At 32.9% G+C, this 17,003-nt stretch overlaps 2 protein-coding genes across 2 annotated transcripts; one reads left to right on the forward strand and one right to left on the reverse strand.

The window, feature by feature from the left end:
- Positions 1-1,983: 1,983 nt before the first annotated feature.
- LOC131008754 (LOB domain-containing protein 25-like) lies at positions 1,984-3,929 on the forward strand. The gene is made up of 2 exons (XM_057935788.1): positions 1,984-2,459; positions 3,213-3,929. Exon 2 carries the CDS (start codon positions 3,231-3,233, stop codon positions 3,705-3,707), a length of 477 nt encoding a protein of 158 aa, XP_057791771.1. The 5' UTR covers positions 1,984-2,459; positions 3,213-3,230; the 3' UTR covers positions 3,708-3,929.
- An 8,889-nt stretch (positions 3,930-12,818) lies between these two features.
- Positions 12,819-16,654, reverse strand: LOC131008717 (protein ANTHESIS POMOTING FACTOR 1). The gene is made up of 10 exons (XM_057935732.1): positions 16,340-16,654; positions 15,871-15,971; positions 15,662-15,771; positions 15,517-15,583; positions 14,792-14,891; positions 14,321-14,437; positions 14,096-14,233; positions 13,918-13,999; positions 13,554-13,606; positions 12,819-13,339 (listed from the first exon to the last, which is right to left on the reverse strand). Exons 1-10 carry the CDS (start codon positions 16,409-16,411, stop codon positions 13,181-13,183), a joined length of 999 nt encoding a protein of 332 aa, XP_057791715.1. The 5' UTR covers positions 16,412-16,654; the 3' UTR covers positions 12,819-13,180.
- Positions 16,655-17,003: the final 349 nt, after the last annotated feature.

Below are 17,003 nucleotides of genomic sequence, written 5' to 3' on the forward strand. Positions count from 1 at the left end.
TTAGATCATTAAGATTTACGGTTGAGCTGTATACAATATATTATACTATAAAATATCATGTGCCGGTGAAACACTATGAAATTTGTTGTGAAAAACGATAAATTAAAAAAAAAATTCGTCACCTATAAAATTCAAATTCTATACCACAAATTCACCATCAGGGTAACGAATCAACGGTAAATTTTCATGATTTAACGGTCGAAAATGATTTATAATTTATAGGATATAACCACTCCATGTGTATATATATATATAGATCCATTACATTATAGATGCATGGAAAAATGATTATTTGGGCTGCAATGAACATAAGAGAGTTGAAACAGTGAAAAAAGCAAAAATTGAAAGGATGTTGTTCATCAGTCGAATTCAATTATGAAGACTGACTGCAGACTGAAACCAATTACGATTTACAGAGGAATATAAGCATATATATGTCCATTCACAACATACCATCACTTTTTAACGTATGGCCTTTCATATTTCATACATAGCTCTTGTCCTCTACTTCCCCTTTTCTTTTTAAAATATTACTAGAATACAACAAACATTATTTTTACTTACTGCCCACTAATAATGAGTGTACTATCAAATTTCTATGATGTAATTGTGTAAAAGGTATGGAATTAATTGATTAGTACTATCAACTTTCAATGAACATACGCAGTCAAATGATTTCATTTTGGCTATATATATGAGTATAAATTTGAAGTAAGAAGTCGATTTCATCCCAACCCCACAAGCTTAATTAATTAATATGGATGCACCCTCATATTTGATTAATTAATTAAATACAACTCATATGAGCTTGGGATGATCATATCCCATTCCTATTTTAGGGCCTTAAAATCAATTAACAAAAATGGGACATTTCAACGTACGATTTGAATTCACGAGGCAAATAGAATGAAAAAAATGGTACTTGTGGTAAAATTAAGCTAGGTAGGGGGTAAACAATTGAATGAAATAAGTAGCTATATAGGTTGATACTCCATTTCCCCATATCTGTTGAAACAGTAAACTCAGCCATAGTCAACCAGATATAATATTGAAAAAATATTGTATTTGGATATATTGTTCGACGGTGAAATATAAGGTGAAACTTTTATTGTAATACTAGATTATACCCAAATTTTCATGTAGTGAATACCTATATTTCAATCTTAAGGGTGAAAATCAAGTAATATGATTTTATTATTTTACACAATGAATTTATTAATTCGTAATTTAAAGATTAAACTTAGTTTATAATATAACCGTACCCTCTATATATGTATAAGGACATGTCAGCTCATGAGGCGACCGAAGCGGTCGTCTCAGGCTCCCGATGAAATTAAGGCCTCATGTACAATATTATCTGCTTGAAAATTACATCCACTAATAATTTGTTCTCAAAATCACTCTATTTTTTTAATGGTAAAATATATGATGCTCAATAACAAATTTATCTTAATTAAAATACTTCTGATCTAATTCTTTTACAAACTTTTTACTTCTCAAAACTCTCTTTATAAGATGAACTAGGTAAGTATATTATCTAGTGAGAGAGATATGTTGAAATACTTTTATTATAAAGATTTTTTTTAGATGACTTTTGTTATAAAGATTTAATAAGTAACTTTGCAGTCGAGAAAGCGAGAAAGATTAAATAATTTTTATAAAATTTATTTTATATATATGTATTTTATATATATATATATATATATATGGACATCACGGTTATCGCAAAAGAAAATAAGGAGAGAGGAGAGTGAAAAGCATTACTATTATACTTTGACTAAATTATTTTTGTGGATGATAAAAAGGAATAAAAACGAAATAGAGAGAGAAATGACAAGATAAAAATAAGTGTTGCTATTGCGGCATGGAACGCAAATTATTAATTCTAACTACTTTCAATATTAAAATAAAATAGGAAATGATTATAGTATATTTTTATTGGCCAATTATATATCTCATTTTATGCCATATATTTTTCGAGTTATATTTTAATCCTTATTCTATTTTATTTTATTTATGTTCCTCCTTTTGATAGATAAAAGGGTCAGAGTATTGATTATCTGAACTGTTGAATATTTAGGTATATTAATTATGGCAGAGGCTTTTGCTTTCCATTAGCAGTTAGCACCACCATTCACTCCAAAATGCTTCAATTTGCCATTGTTCTCTCTCATCATCACTTTTACATTACTATCTGCTGCTTCTAGGGTTTTCCATTTCCCACCTGATTTTATTTTTTTCTTCCTATTTTCATGGCTGATTTGCTCAATCAACCTTAAAAGAATCATGGGTTAGTTGCGAAAACAGCTTTTAAAAGGAAGAAAGAAAGAAGAAGATCTCCAGATTCAGTAGCTGCAGGCTTTTCTTCTGATATAAGAAACCCTTGTTTTTCCGATCCTCATCACTAATCTTAATTTCCACGAAAACATCTTCTTCAACTGTTTGATATTTTAAGGAAGGTATGCTTCTCAGATTCCTACACAGATCCATATTTTAATTGATTTCCGATTCTCATTAGAAATATTTTTGCAGCTTCATCAACAAAAATCAAGTTCTTTTGTTTTTCCTATAAAATGATTAGACAAGATTATATATATATATATATATATATATATATATATATATATATAATTCACGATTGTTAAAAAGTGAATATCCTAATTATTCAATTATATGTGATTTTCGATCTTGTTTCGTGATTGTGAAATTTGCTGAGATTCAGGGGTGTTTAATTATGGAATAATTTGCTTCTGCGATGATTTCAATCCAAAATCTTAAGTTGTTGAAAATTTGACTATGCTTTCCTGTTTAGTCAATTCCCCAAGATTCATGCTTCATGCTTGTCAAAGCCAAAACAGAATAAGTAACCTCCCCCCATCTCTCTCTCTCTCTAGTGTGTTTTGTTTTCGTTTTTTTTATTTAAAATAAAAACTCCATACAACATATGAATTGATCTTAAGACGATGAATCCAACTCAGTTGGAAAGACACTTCCCCTTCAATCAATAGGTCGAGAGTTAGAGTCATTCAATGTGCCTGAGTTGTAACTCAACAAAAAAAATGAATAAAGTGATCTTCAAATCTTGTATTCCACATCTCAAATCAAATAACACCTCCTACAATAGTCCGAATCACAATCGATATAGGAAAAATGTATGATTGCACAAAAAGAAGCTAATTATAGTGATATGATGAATGAATAAAAAATTGCAGGAAAAAAGAATATATAGAATGGCCTCTTCAAGCAGCACTTACTCAAACCCTCCGTGCGCGGCGTGCAAATTCCTGCGGCGGAAATGCCTCTCCGGCTGCATCTTCGCCCCGTATTTCCCGCCGGAGGAGCCGACGAAATTCGCCAACGTCCACAAAATCTTCGGCGCGAGCAACGTGAGCAAGCTGCTGAACGAGATCCTCCCTCACCAAAGAGAAGATGCTGTGAATTCGCTGGCATATGAAGCCGAAGCTCGGCTCAAAGACCCCGTCTACGGCTGCGTGGGCGCCATCTCCGTCTTGCAGAGGCAGGTCATTCAGCTCCAGAAGGAGCTCGACGCCACCAATGCAGATTTGATGCGTTACACTAATCAGAATTATGGTCAGCAGAGGAGGAATATGGGTTATGGATCCGGAGTCGGGTCGTACAACTCCAACCCGGGCTATTCGGTTGCATATTCTTATGGGGAAAACCCGGCTGCTCATGGCACCAACTGAATCTCATCATCTTCTTCCTTTTCATATATATGTGTGTGTGTATATACATATATATAACACTATCATTAATATTGCATGCATGCTTGTGATCATCTAGTGTTGATCACTTATATATACACTTTTGATATGTGATATCATGTCTTGTACTTATATTGATTTGTGGGAATAAGAGTTCAACATTATATTGCGTTTGGAATTAATAAAGAATAGGTTTTGGAATCAGATTGAATTAGCTTTTGTTGTCTCTTAAGATAAACCTCATTTTTTTTTGTAATAACTTGCAAATCTTACATGACAGGTAATTAGGTAAATAATATTTGAAAATTGGATGTGATGCTCAACCTATAGAAAGATACATTCGGATCTCATTAAAATTTAGCACTTTAATTAAGAGGGATTAATAATTGTTCAAAGAAGCATGGACAATTAAAGAAATTTGAGCATTTTATGAGATTTGCAGTTGTGTGTTTCTGCATTATTCATGTGTTAAGAAAATAGGATGTTTGAATTCTTTTTATATGGTTAGTTATTGTGTTTTACTGTGTCAAGAAATGTATATTACTGTGGTGATGGATGGCCAAGTAATGTGTGAGCATCTTCTAAATATGACCGTCATTTTCTACAACAGTAAAAGAATCCGAAGAAGATTTTTCTGTCATGTGAACTAACGTGAGCCAACAGAACTTGCATGCAGCTAATTAACTCATACGTATATGTATTAATATTATATATATATATATATGGAAAGGTTATTGTATAAATCATACTTATTGTATAAAATGACTCCATGAATTCGTCATGAAACATTATAAATAGGCTGTGAAAAATTGTGAATTCAAAAAAATGAAATTTTTGCCACATCCGGAATTCAAAACTTGAACCATGAATTTATTCATCAAAATTTTGAATTCACGGTAGATCTTAATTATCTAATAACTAAAAAATGACTCATAATTTATACGATATATATCTGGATATATACATACACATAGAGCAGAGATCATATAGTATTTTTTGTCATACATACAATACAATAAAATATTCCAGTAGTGACATGATTTTTGATATACAGTGAGTCAGTAACACTTATAAACGTTACTCCATCCGTCCTATTATTTAAGACACATCCGTCCTATTATTTAAGACACACATTCTTTTTTTTCTTTTTTTTTACTGTCCCAAGTAACATGCACGACATATTTCTATTTTAAGTAAAATTAACTTGATTACCTAATTAAAGAGAATATAAGTAGTAATTTACACTTCATTTCTCACTCTCTGGCCGACTCTCTCTATTTACGTCGCCCTATTCTGGTGAAACCCTAATTCTTTGTCGTCCCTTGTAAATTCATCGTTTCCTCTCGTCTCGGTTCTTTTGCCCCTTTGTGTTGTCGTGAAGAGTCCCAATTTACGGCGGAAGGCCTATCTAAGAACCGCCATTATGGATCTATAAGAATGGACGCCTTATTCTACTCACACATATTTAATTAATTTTCAAAACAAATGAGTTTGTGGACAAAAAAAAGTATTTTTTATAACGTACAAAAATGGATCTATTTTGTATATTTATATTCAAATTTATAACGGGATAAAAGGTTACAAGATTTGCTCATGTAATGATTCATTTATGAGCAAAAATTCCGACAATTCAACATCTCCGCAAACAAAACTAATAAACAAACTTGACATCTAGAAACTTTAAAAATATTCAACATAAACTTGGGAACCGATCTGCATGTGAAATAAGGAAGAAATTTTTAGATTAAAATTGCAAGAAAGTTTATCAATAAAGCCTACATGCACTTCCAAGAGCACTTTCACTGCCTGTGGTGCAATGAGATTTACCTTAAGAAGTCTGCCTTTCTTTTTCTTTCTTTGAACACAAAAGTACATAAGTAGTATTAAGTAATTTAAAAAATTTACATATTTTTGGAATTTATCTAATCTTACTTTAACGGGGTTTCATCGTGCGGTGAAGTATATCCATATTTTTCACGTTTAAATAATTCTAAACACAAAAGCGTATAACGGTATAAGTAAATATACATTTTTCAAGAATCAATCTCTATTGTAACTAAATTTCATCATACTGTCAGAGTACATTCACTAAAGTGATATTTACCCTGATTTTTATTTACCCTAACACAAAATTGTATAACCCTGATTTTTATTTACCCTAACACAAAATTGTATAATAGTATTAAATAAAAATTATAAAATATTGAACATAAAAGTGCACGTGTAATATTTTAGGCCTGAAATCACGAAAACCAAGTGTCACATAATGCATACTACATTCTTGCCCTTGTACGAGTATTTCAGGTATACAGCCATCAATCTGTATGCTTTAAATTTGATCCACCCAAATCTACGCAAGTCTACTTTGAGGGAATAGAAGAGAAAAAAAAATATATTTTTACCTATTTTTAATTATTTTCACATATTTACTCTGATATAAAATTTTCCTCGAACAGGATGAAATATTTTCTCAGACAATCCATTATCACTCATTTTTTCTATAATGTTGAATAATATTATTCTAAGATAAGAATGTAAAAATATTTTTCAATATTTTCTTATCTTTTCATCTCTAGTAAACATATGATAAAAAAAACGATATTAAAACCAAAGTAAATGCACCTTTAAGAATAGGATATTATAACCCGATGCTATTCAAAATTTTGTCTCCAGTAAATATATATACTAGAAAATTTTTCTCTCAGGATGCGTTTACTTTGGTTGTAAAATTTTCATTGGAAAATGATGGATAAGAAAAGATGAGATTTTTTTTTTATCATATGTCTACTAGAGATGAAAAGATAAAAAAATGTTGAAAAATATTTTTACATATCTAACCTAGGATAATATTATCCAACATTGGAGAGAAAATGAGTGAAAAGAAGCTGCCCTAGAAAAAATCCCACCCTGTCCGAATTTTTTTTCTTCCCCATCATAATAAACATGTGAAAAAGATGAAAAATGGGTGAAAATATATTTTTTCTCTCTTTTTCCATCAAAGTTTACGCACCCTCATAGAAATTATGAACCATTATTTTTTTAAATGTGTATACAATAATGTCTCTTTTATGTTAATTATTTTTATACGTTGCATTAACCTTTTTAATGTATATATTAATTAATACTTCCTCCGTCCCATAAAAACATACATATCATGGCACGGCACGGGTTTTAAGAAATCATGTAAAGTGTAGTGTGAGTGGAGAAAGGTTCCCAACATTGATTGTGATATTTAGTGGGAGAACTATTATTATAAATGGACTATGCATGTTTTTATGGGACGGATGGTGTAGTATTTTTTTCATGAAAGTTATAGATCATATATTGATTTTTATATAAACACTCGACAAAAAGCTTTTATCATCTCCCTTGCCTATATATAAATATAGATTTCTAACTATTTTCGCTCATATTTTAACTAAATGGGAATGGAGTGATTGCTTGATTATTGCTAGCTAACATATTGCTTCTCTTCAATCACATGGCCAATATAAACATAGGGGGCCGCTCCAATGAGACCCTCTAATTTTAGTGAGATTTAGGGCACGATCTGGTGCGTTTATTTTATCAATCCTATGGCTGATATTGTATCTAGAGGGTGATTTTTTTTTCGCGGGGTTCGAATCGTGGAGGGAGCATAATATTTTAAATTTTGTTATTCATCAGTATATACTGCATTGTTCATCAGTATATACGGCCCTGTTCATCAGTATATATGTCTTATTCATTACGAATTTTTTAAATTTTATTTTTCATCAGTATATACATCTTGTTCATTAGATATACGTTTTGTTCATTAGTATTATATGTCTTATTCATTGTCCTAGTGTTTCACGAAAAATATGGGGTCTCACTGGAGCGCGCCCCTATAAACATAATCTAACGTTTCATTAGTAAATTGTCCTAGGACTTGCGCTCTATTTGACCGTTTATAAATATTGAGAAATTAATATCGATTTATCGCTTTTTTTTTTCTTTTTGAGAATCGATTTATCTCTTTCTTAACGGTACTTATATTGAATTCTCAAATTCATATATATACTAAGAGTTAGTGACGTCAACTTAGACTAGGACAAGTCGCTTAGCATGTTCAAAGTCACTCATATTCTTCGCATCAAAGAATAATTAATTAATTAGCACGCGTATCAAATTAATGTTTAGGGTTGAGACGGAAAAAAATAAAATCACACACGCTACTTTATTGATGATCCTTTATTTTTCGTGGGACCAATTTTACAGTTTAAGTGGCATGCATTATTATTAATTTACATTAAAAAAGGTAAATTATATAAGGTTTGGCGTTCTACTATCGATCTCCTCTCGTAGCTCACAACTGAAAAGAGAAACCATAAAATAAGAAATAAAAATAAAATTGAATATAGTGAAGCAAAAGCTTTGATTATTATTTGGGGCAAAAAGGAGTGATTTATATTAAAAGGTACCCACCATATCATGACCATGTACACATGTTTTATATAAGAAGGGCCTACGCAAAAAGTGCAATTTGAATGACCGGTTTTCTGGAAAATATGTAGATGGATAAAAACAATGTATGTCGTACTCTGGGGTGGGGGGTGGGGTGGGGGGGGGGGGGGGGCGGGGTCACTAAGGGTGGTAGGCTAGTGGAGGGGGACTATGGTTTAATTTGAGGTAGGGTTGGTGAAGATGATTGAAGAGTGATTTCTCCACGGGAGAAGATTATGTGCACAAACTTCTACATCAAAATATGCTATCTTGTCTCTCTTACTTTCTCTTTCTCTTTCTCTCTCTCTCTTTAGTATAAAGTCATCCACGCGTAGTATAAATTAATATATATACATGTTTCATGAAATAATAAAATTGTGACGAGTTTTGTTTTTAAGAAAATATAATTCAAGTCCAATGGTGTTTCTAGAATTTAGAGCACCATTGAGAGTTACTATTGCATTTATTGTAATTTAACTGCAGCTACGAGTATATGCAGAAAAATAGTTTGGGAAGAGTTAAAAATCGAATATTTATGATGACCAAGGTGTTAAAATAATTATAAAAAAATGATGAATTATGAAAGAAAGATACTACATTTATATTAAAAAAATGGTTAATAGGCGGTAAGTTTTCCTTGCAATTTTTCCAACACTCGGTCATGAATCTCAACTTTTATTTCTAGTGAGTGTTCAAATGAACAATATATATTTAACTAAAATAGTTACTAATTTGGTTGATAGGTTAATTTTAGTTTTGTTTGATTTGTATTTTGTTGACAATTGTTCAGCCAACCCTTGTTGACAATTGTTTGATGATATTATTTCATTATTAGGTTTATATGTTGAATTGAAACTTTAATTGAATATACAATAACCTTTTTTTCATGTCACAAAACCAACACTCAATCTGTCACTTAATAAGTGTCATATTTAGTGGTTAATGCCTAAGCTAATTAAAGGTATTGGATTCAAGTTCACCGTAGTGCAGTATTTAATTTTTTTGTTTAATTAATTATTTATAAAAAAATGTCATATTTAGAAATAAAATGTGTTCATTATTAGCCGTTCTATCTCAAAATTTAATAGAAAAACAGAGTTAAAACTTTTCATTGCACCTTTATTTTCAATGTAAATTCTTTAATTATTGGAAGGAGTAAATTACATATTTATATGTGGCATACGATTTTTTGGCAATATATTTGGAATGAGTCCAAGAATGAAAATAGAATAAGTCCCATCAGTCAAATCTGAAGATGGGCCATAGTAACCGTCCAGATATTAGTAGGTGGCCCAATGAAAAGGAGGCCCACTTCAGCCCAAGTCCAATGTTTCAATAGTGACTGATTGATTTGATGTCCCCTTTTCAACACTGTCACAACCGGCAATTACAACTGTGCTTCTTCGTGGGATTGTCTCCAATTTTTCATTTACTATACATAGGTTTTTTCAATTATTATGATGTAGTTTTTCTTGACTGAGAAGAAATTTCATAATTGTACATGTATATTATTTTCAATACATTTAAATATAACCTGCAAAATGCACTTGGTCACTTGACCTACTTCATAAGGCCAGTGATAAAATGCACTTTTTATCTACTTCATTAATTAAGTTACTGAATAAAAATAATTTATGTTTTTTTCATTACTGTTTTACTAGTCGGCGGAGGAAATGGGCGATGAGGATTGGATTGTAAAATTTAGAGTTGTCAAGTGGGTCCGGAGCTGAGGCTCGGAGCACCGCTATGCATGAGACATGGCCCAACCCATATGGTACAAAATCGAACCCAGCCCATATGGCACAATCAGTTTGAAAGTGGGTTGGGCTTCGAGTTGGTCGATTAATTATCTTAGTTTTTGTGCCATTTATCTTAAGTTATGAATTACTTTGAGGATTTTCAATTTTTCGGATACAATTTAAACACAAGTAGATATTATACATGGCCCCGTTTGTGCACTGTAAGTTAATAATCACAATTCCTATGTGACCTCGTGCACATGTTAGTTGGGAATTGATGCCAAAAATAAGATTAATTAATTGGGTCCTTCATATGGTTCGGTTTTAAGCCGGGCCTGAGCTTAAACTGGGCTTCAAAGGGCCCTAGGCATGAGTGGGATTTGGGTTTAATAAAAAGCTCAAGGGTGATTCTATTCATATCCCCAATTTTATTCTTTATAACCCCTTATTTAAAATAATAATTAAAAAAAATACTATTTTATTCTATGCCCATAACTCCCAAATTAAATACCCTACAATGACAACCTTCGAAAAATATAATTTTTGGCGATTGATTGCTCATGATAATGGAACTACTAGGGACGGCAGTGGATCTTGGACCCGGTCCAGATCCGTGGATCCAGATCCATTTTTATGGATCTGGATCTCAATTTTTTGGACCCGACGGATCTGGATTTGGATCTCAATTTTGAAAACGGATCTGGATCTGGATCTTAAAATTTTAGATTCGGATCCGGCCCAGATCCGACCCGTGGATCCGTTTTATTTTATATATATTTTTTATATTTTATATTTAGTTTACTAATAATATTAATTAAATTAAAAATAATAAATAAATTATATTCAAAAGAATAAAAATTAAAAGTAATTAGATAAAAGTATTTTGTGTTATATTTTTCATGATGGAAATTAGATATTGTTGATTTTGTGAAATTTTTTTAATTTAATTTAAAAATAGTAGATCCATGGATCTGGACCCGTGGACCCGCGGATCTGACAGATCTAGATCTTGATCTGGTATATGAAAACGGATCTGGATCTGGTATTGGCCAGACCCGATCCAGATCCGGCCCGTTGCCATCCCTAAGAACTACAAAGAATCAATCACTTCTCCTGCTGAGCGGTAACACTGAGCGCAACAGCATAAGAGAATGGCCTCAAGCTGGGGGGGAGAGGGTTGGTGCTGATCCGCGATGTAGTGAGATTGCTGAAGTGGAAGTCATTGTTGGGAATCAAGATTTTGGGAGAAGAGAAAAAGGCTTTGAAGAAAGAATTATTCCCAAACAAGCCTTTACTTGGTTGATGTGATGTGGATAACATAATGAAATCGGGAACCAATGCCAAAACATATGATTTCCTTCTCCCCCAGATGAATAAGAATGGTGGTCTGCGTATGTGTGTCTTTTTTATTTATTTTGATTTTTTATTTTGTTGATGATTATTTTGAGGAGAGTGAAGGTATGACCTGTTCATCTTCTTTGACTAGCGATACCTATCAAATTCCAAGTGTCCCCTTCATATTTAGGCACCTCTAATGCATGTGCAGATAATGGTGCAATTTGGAGTTGCTTGCTCTGGAATTCTGGAAGAAAGATTGCAGACGAAAGAATATGAATTACTAGTATATTATTTGGAGGCTATGGGTTAGGATAAAATAATAATTTTTTAATTATTTATTATTATTATTTTAGATGTGAGGCTATATAGAGTAAAATGGGGCTATGAATAGAATTACCCAAAGCTCAATTGAGGTCTATCTTAAATGAATGGCCAACACTCATCTCGTTTTTCTCGACCGTGCCGGGCCCTTGACATTTCATATAAGGAGTATTATGCAATATCTTAATATAGTTTTTATTCGTGGTAAAGGCTTTTTAACCGTGGTAAAGGTTTACAGAGTAGAAGATATAATATTTTCTTCGTTCATAAAAGATTTGACATATTATTACCTCATTTTAATATACTTTAGAGGTGGTTGATTTGGTGGATGAGATAAATAAGATTGATAAGATTGGAGGGGTGATTAAATAATTCACCCACCTTTTGAGTGGTAAACAATCACTCATTTGGGTTATTAGATGTGGGTCGAGTTATCAATCCCGGTCTCAATCATCCAAACCGAACACTTGATTAAGATAAATTATTGTATCAATCATGTCTTATCACTCAAACCAATCGTCTCCTTTTATGTTTAAATAAATATAAATTTTACCACAATAACTACCTCCATTTTCTTTCATTTTTCGGTAATTGTAATATTAAATTTAATACTACCATATTAAATTTAATGATCCACCACAATAATCAAACCTTAAATCGTAGGTCTCATGCACTAACTATTGTATCATTAGGCCAACACATAATATTAACGTTAATTTATTTAAAGATCAACCACCTTTGTATGGTGTAGAGGTCCAATTTATATGTAAATAGCTTATTTGATTATATAATAGATATCTCTTGTAATTTAAAAAAAAAAATATCAACCACGGTAGTCATACCTTAGACCAAAACCCGTTACGGGAGTCGAACTTTAGACTTTTGACTTCATGTATAAACTATTAATACACACACGTCCTCATTTTCTCACTTTCTGAAGAGGATTAATAAAAATATTTTAAACTCATTTTAAACTGAAGCATGTTTTTTTTTTTTCGTTAAAAAAAAAAAAACTTTTCGATTGGAAAATAGAGCATCAAATTATTATTTTTCGAATAGGAATTCATGACAATGTTATACAAAAATATTGATATAAAAATTTTGGGGAATCCATAACATTATTGCAAAAATATCAAACGTCATGTATGCATTTATTAAATTTAAATGTTATGACTTTATTATAAAAAGAGCCAAAATTCATGATAATAGATGAACTTTATCTACAAAATAATGATGTGAAACTTTGGATTTTTAAATAAAATAAAAATACTGAAAATAAAACAGGTGGAGCGAATGGGTTCTTTGGAGGTCAGAATCCTTTTTTTCTCGTCCAATTTTCTGGCCTAGCTTGGTAGGGAATATTAACTTAAATCACAAAAGACATTGAATATTAAACAAAAAAATAAGCTAGGATCTTATGCGACCGACCCTAGCGACTGTATATTACAGAATCTCAGTCTTAAGATCCTAGCAATCATTCTTGCAACAATCATTTGATCAGAGCCAAGTTTCCTTGTCTTCCACACCGCACAGAGAGAAAGTGAGAGAGAGAGTAATTGATGAATACGATTGTTTTGACGTTGACATTCAGGGTCAAGAGGCTGGAGCAGGGGCGCCCGGCTCAGCATCAGCCTTGGCATCATCAGGAATCCAAAAGGTTAGAACGGAAGCAGCAGCGGCGGCAAACATGACTCTACGAGGTGCCCATCTCAGGCACGCTGCAACACCTATGTGGCTATCCAAAGAAGCAATCTGTGCACAAACGAAAGCAATTTTTTTTAGGTAGCAGCTTGGTAGACTAAAGAACTTATGAGATCGTGTGAATGAGGGGACTAGCGCCTATAACTTGGACGTATGACTATTCTTGAATCGAGGCCCCATAGCAGCAAAACGAGATAGATGGATTAAATAGTGGGTGTGTGTGTCAGGATCTTTTCATCTTTAGTATTGCAGAGGGTTTAAGTACCTTATTTGGCTCGTCACTGATGTTCCATGCATGTATATTTCCGTCCCCAGAACCTGGAACAAGGTCAAGATAAATTTAGTTAAAATGAAACAGATAATTCAACGAAACTGCACTGTGGATGTCAGTTATTATGATATTAGAGGTGCAGCGAAATCAACTATAAACTTTATGTGAATGTTCTCATTAAGATGTTAACCTTGTAGCCTGACAAGGCAAGAATAAAATCTCCAAATAAGTCACATGTACACATCAAATTGAGAAATGATTCAATGAAAGATAAATAACAGATCAGAAACTTCCAGACATGTAATAAAGAAGGCAAAATTGATTATAAAGGAAATTTACAGTTCAAGAATAGCTGTACCAGAAAGCACATATTGGCCATCAGGCGTGAAGGATGCTTCTATGGTGGCATTCGCAGAAGAGTCCATATTAAATCCACACTTCTGCACCACGTGAAAGTTAAGCTTCTAAGACTTTAGCTAAATTTTCAAAGTTATAAGAACTGCAGAGTCACAATAAGGTTCCAGGACAAAACTGACCTTTTCCCCATGATATGCATCGAGGAGATATACATTGTTGTTTGTAGTTGTCAGAAGCATTGATTTACCGTCATTGCTGAATTTAATATCACACACCTCAGCAGTGTCCCCACCAACTAGGAAGGTATCAAAGGGACCCTGAGCAGAAGAAAAGATAATGATGTTGAAAAATACAAGTTATAATTTGAAGAAAAAAAAAAAAAAGAATTACTCAACATTGCAAACCTTGTCATATGATCTAGAATCAAATAGTTTAATTGCACCTCCTTCCATTGCCACAGCAAAGACCAAGCCTTGTTGATCATAAGCAACAGTAGGCCTACCTCGCAGATGTAATATTCCCTGAAAGCTACATCAGTGAGCACACATCAGATTTGACAAGCTCTTTGAAAGCAAAACAACCTTCCAAGAACTGGAAATCTGCAACAACCACAACTTGTTCTTTTACAAGGTTTACTGAGAGACATTCTTTGGTTATAAAGAAATTACAAACTTAGACTATGCCATACCATCACAAAACGACCTCCTTTTAAAGTTCAATTTTGCACTTTCGTCGAAGTCATTAGTTATTCATCAAAGCAAAATCAAATCGCAGAATTAGAAAAGTGATATTCCAGTCAAATTAAGCATAATTGCTCATACATCAAAGGAAATATGAGCATAAATTAGAATTGGATTAGAAAGCAATTAACCAACCTGGCAGGCATTGACGCGTAGATCCCACATGCGTACACTGTGATCTAGTGAACCAGACATGAAACTGTCGTTGACTGGAGACATGCACAGAGATACCACCCTATAATTCAACACGGAAGAAAACACTTAGAACAATCAGAATTATTTTTCATAAGCTCATCGTGAAACTTGACAAATGAAGTAAGCACAATGAATACATAATCCAATTCAAGCAAGCAGATATGCATCTTTATTCAACACCAGCTTCAATTAAGGAACAACAAAAATTACTTCTTAATCTTAGTTGATTGATCCCAAATCCCAATTTTTGAAAAACATGCTGTTGAGTCGATAGGCCACTTTGTAGTCAACTCATTCATTTTATCCATCTACCCATGTGTAAGGAGGACAGAGTAAAATGTAACTGAGTGGGTTCTTAACAAGGTTATGCTCACTAATGATTTTGAACAGACAACATAAGGAGGTAGCATTTTAGGCAAAATACCAAAATGGAACAAAGTCTTTTAGGATTAAGCAGTCTGATGTGTGGTCGACGTAAACCCATAGAACCGAGCCAAGAGTGAGTTCAAGGGAGTGAATGTCACTTAATTTACCCAGTATAGTCGTAAGCTATCCTTATAAAGCTAAACCATAGATGGAGATAAATTGGAGGACTTCAGTTCTAGTTTCTAAGTAAAAAAGTGCAATTGTGGCACCTACAAATGAGGACATAACTGCAAAATTACCTGTCTTTATGCCCTTTAAAATACCGAAGGCACCTATTATCATATAGAGATAGATATCTCAAGGATTCTGGAACAAAAGCGGAAAAACATATCATTTCGTTTGTTATAAAAAATCAGACCATCAAATGCAGCAAATGCAACTCACCTCCATTAGAGTCCAAATTGTATTTCGAAGAGCATATAACGGAACTCGGGTGGTGACTGAAACAAACCCTATCAGCCCCATGTTTCTTATGATATGTTGTCTTCACTAATCTGAACTTAGCAGAACCCACAAAATATATTAAAATAAAAATGAAATAGGCAGGAGGTAGAGATGTCAATGTTATCTGGCTAAATATGACAATGTCTTACTGAGCATTAGTTATGTCATAAAATCGAACCAAATCATCATCACTTGCTGTAACCAACACATCTGCTGTCCGATGAAAATCAAGCGAATTAATTTTGCCACCCTGGAGAGAGAGAGAGAGAGAGAGAGAGAGAGAGAAAGAGAGAGAATCATAATCCAGTTCTTCCCAAGCAATTCATCTCAACGAATCGCAAGACAGCAATAACACAAGAATTGTAAAAAATGTCCAATTTCCTACAAAACAGTAGCAATATAACAATCCAATCGCATCGCATAGAATTATAAAATCCACGGCCATCTTAAAACCAACCGAAGCTTTCAATTGGAAAACAAAAATATCGCAGCATAATTCCTAAATTGTTTCTCGTAACCGTAATTCAGATGAGGTGCCTCGGAACTTAATTACTAATATAGATATAGAAGTATACATTCAGCAAATAAACATAACATATTGAGGAGAGAAGAACCGACAAAATCTGAGAAGACGGCTCCAACCGACATGCTGCGGATGATGTCGTCATTAAGTTCGGAAAGTATAGTCATCTCAGTCTGGCGATCGGCAGCGAGCAAGAAATCGGAATTCAGAAAATTACCGCCGGAATTGTAACTGATTTGAGGTGCTGTAATTTGATTAGGGTTTACGAGGGGATTTAGGAGTGGAATCTTTTTATTTCAGTGGAATGGAATCTTGATATTTGCTTCTCAATGCCTTTTTAATTTGCGTTGGTATTGTCCCTCAAAAAAAAAAATTTGCGTTGGTATTTTGGGCTTATGACATGCCCCTCTCTCTCTCTCCCTCTCCGTATTTGGGCCGTGGAGTATCCGAAAGTAACAATCTAGAAGAGTGTGTCAGTGTGTGCACGTTGAGATAATTACATTGGGGAGTAAAAAATTTTTACCGATTTTTCACCATTTTTACAAATTTATTGTGAAGGAATTTTTTTAGCTAGGTGAAATATTTTCTTGGACTATCCCTTTTTACTCATTTTCTCTCTAATGTTGAATAATATTATCCTAAAATAGGGGTGTAAAAATATTTTTCAATATTTTTTTTATCTTTTCATCTTTACTAAACATATGATAAAAAAAGCGAAGAAATAAAAATATTTCTCATATTTTCTTATCCATTTTTTTT

This window comes from Salvia miltiorrhiza, chromosome 2 (assembly GCF_028751815.1).
Source record: "Salvia miltiorrhiza cultivar Shanhuang (shh) chromosome 2, IMPLAD_Smil_shh, whole genome shotgun sequence".
Lineage (NCBI taxonomy): Eukaryota > Viridiplantae > Streptophyta > Magnoliopsida > Lamiales > Lamiaceae > Salvia > Salvia miltiorrhiza.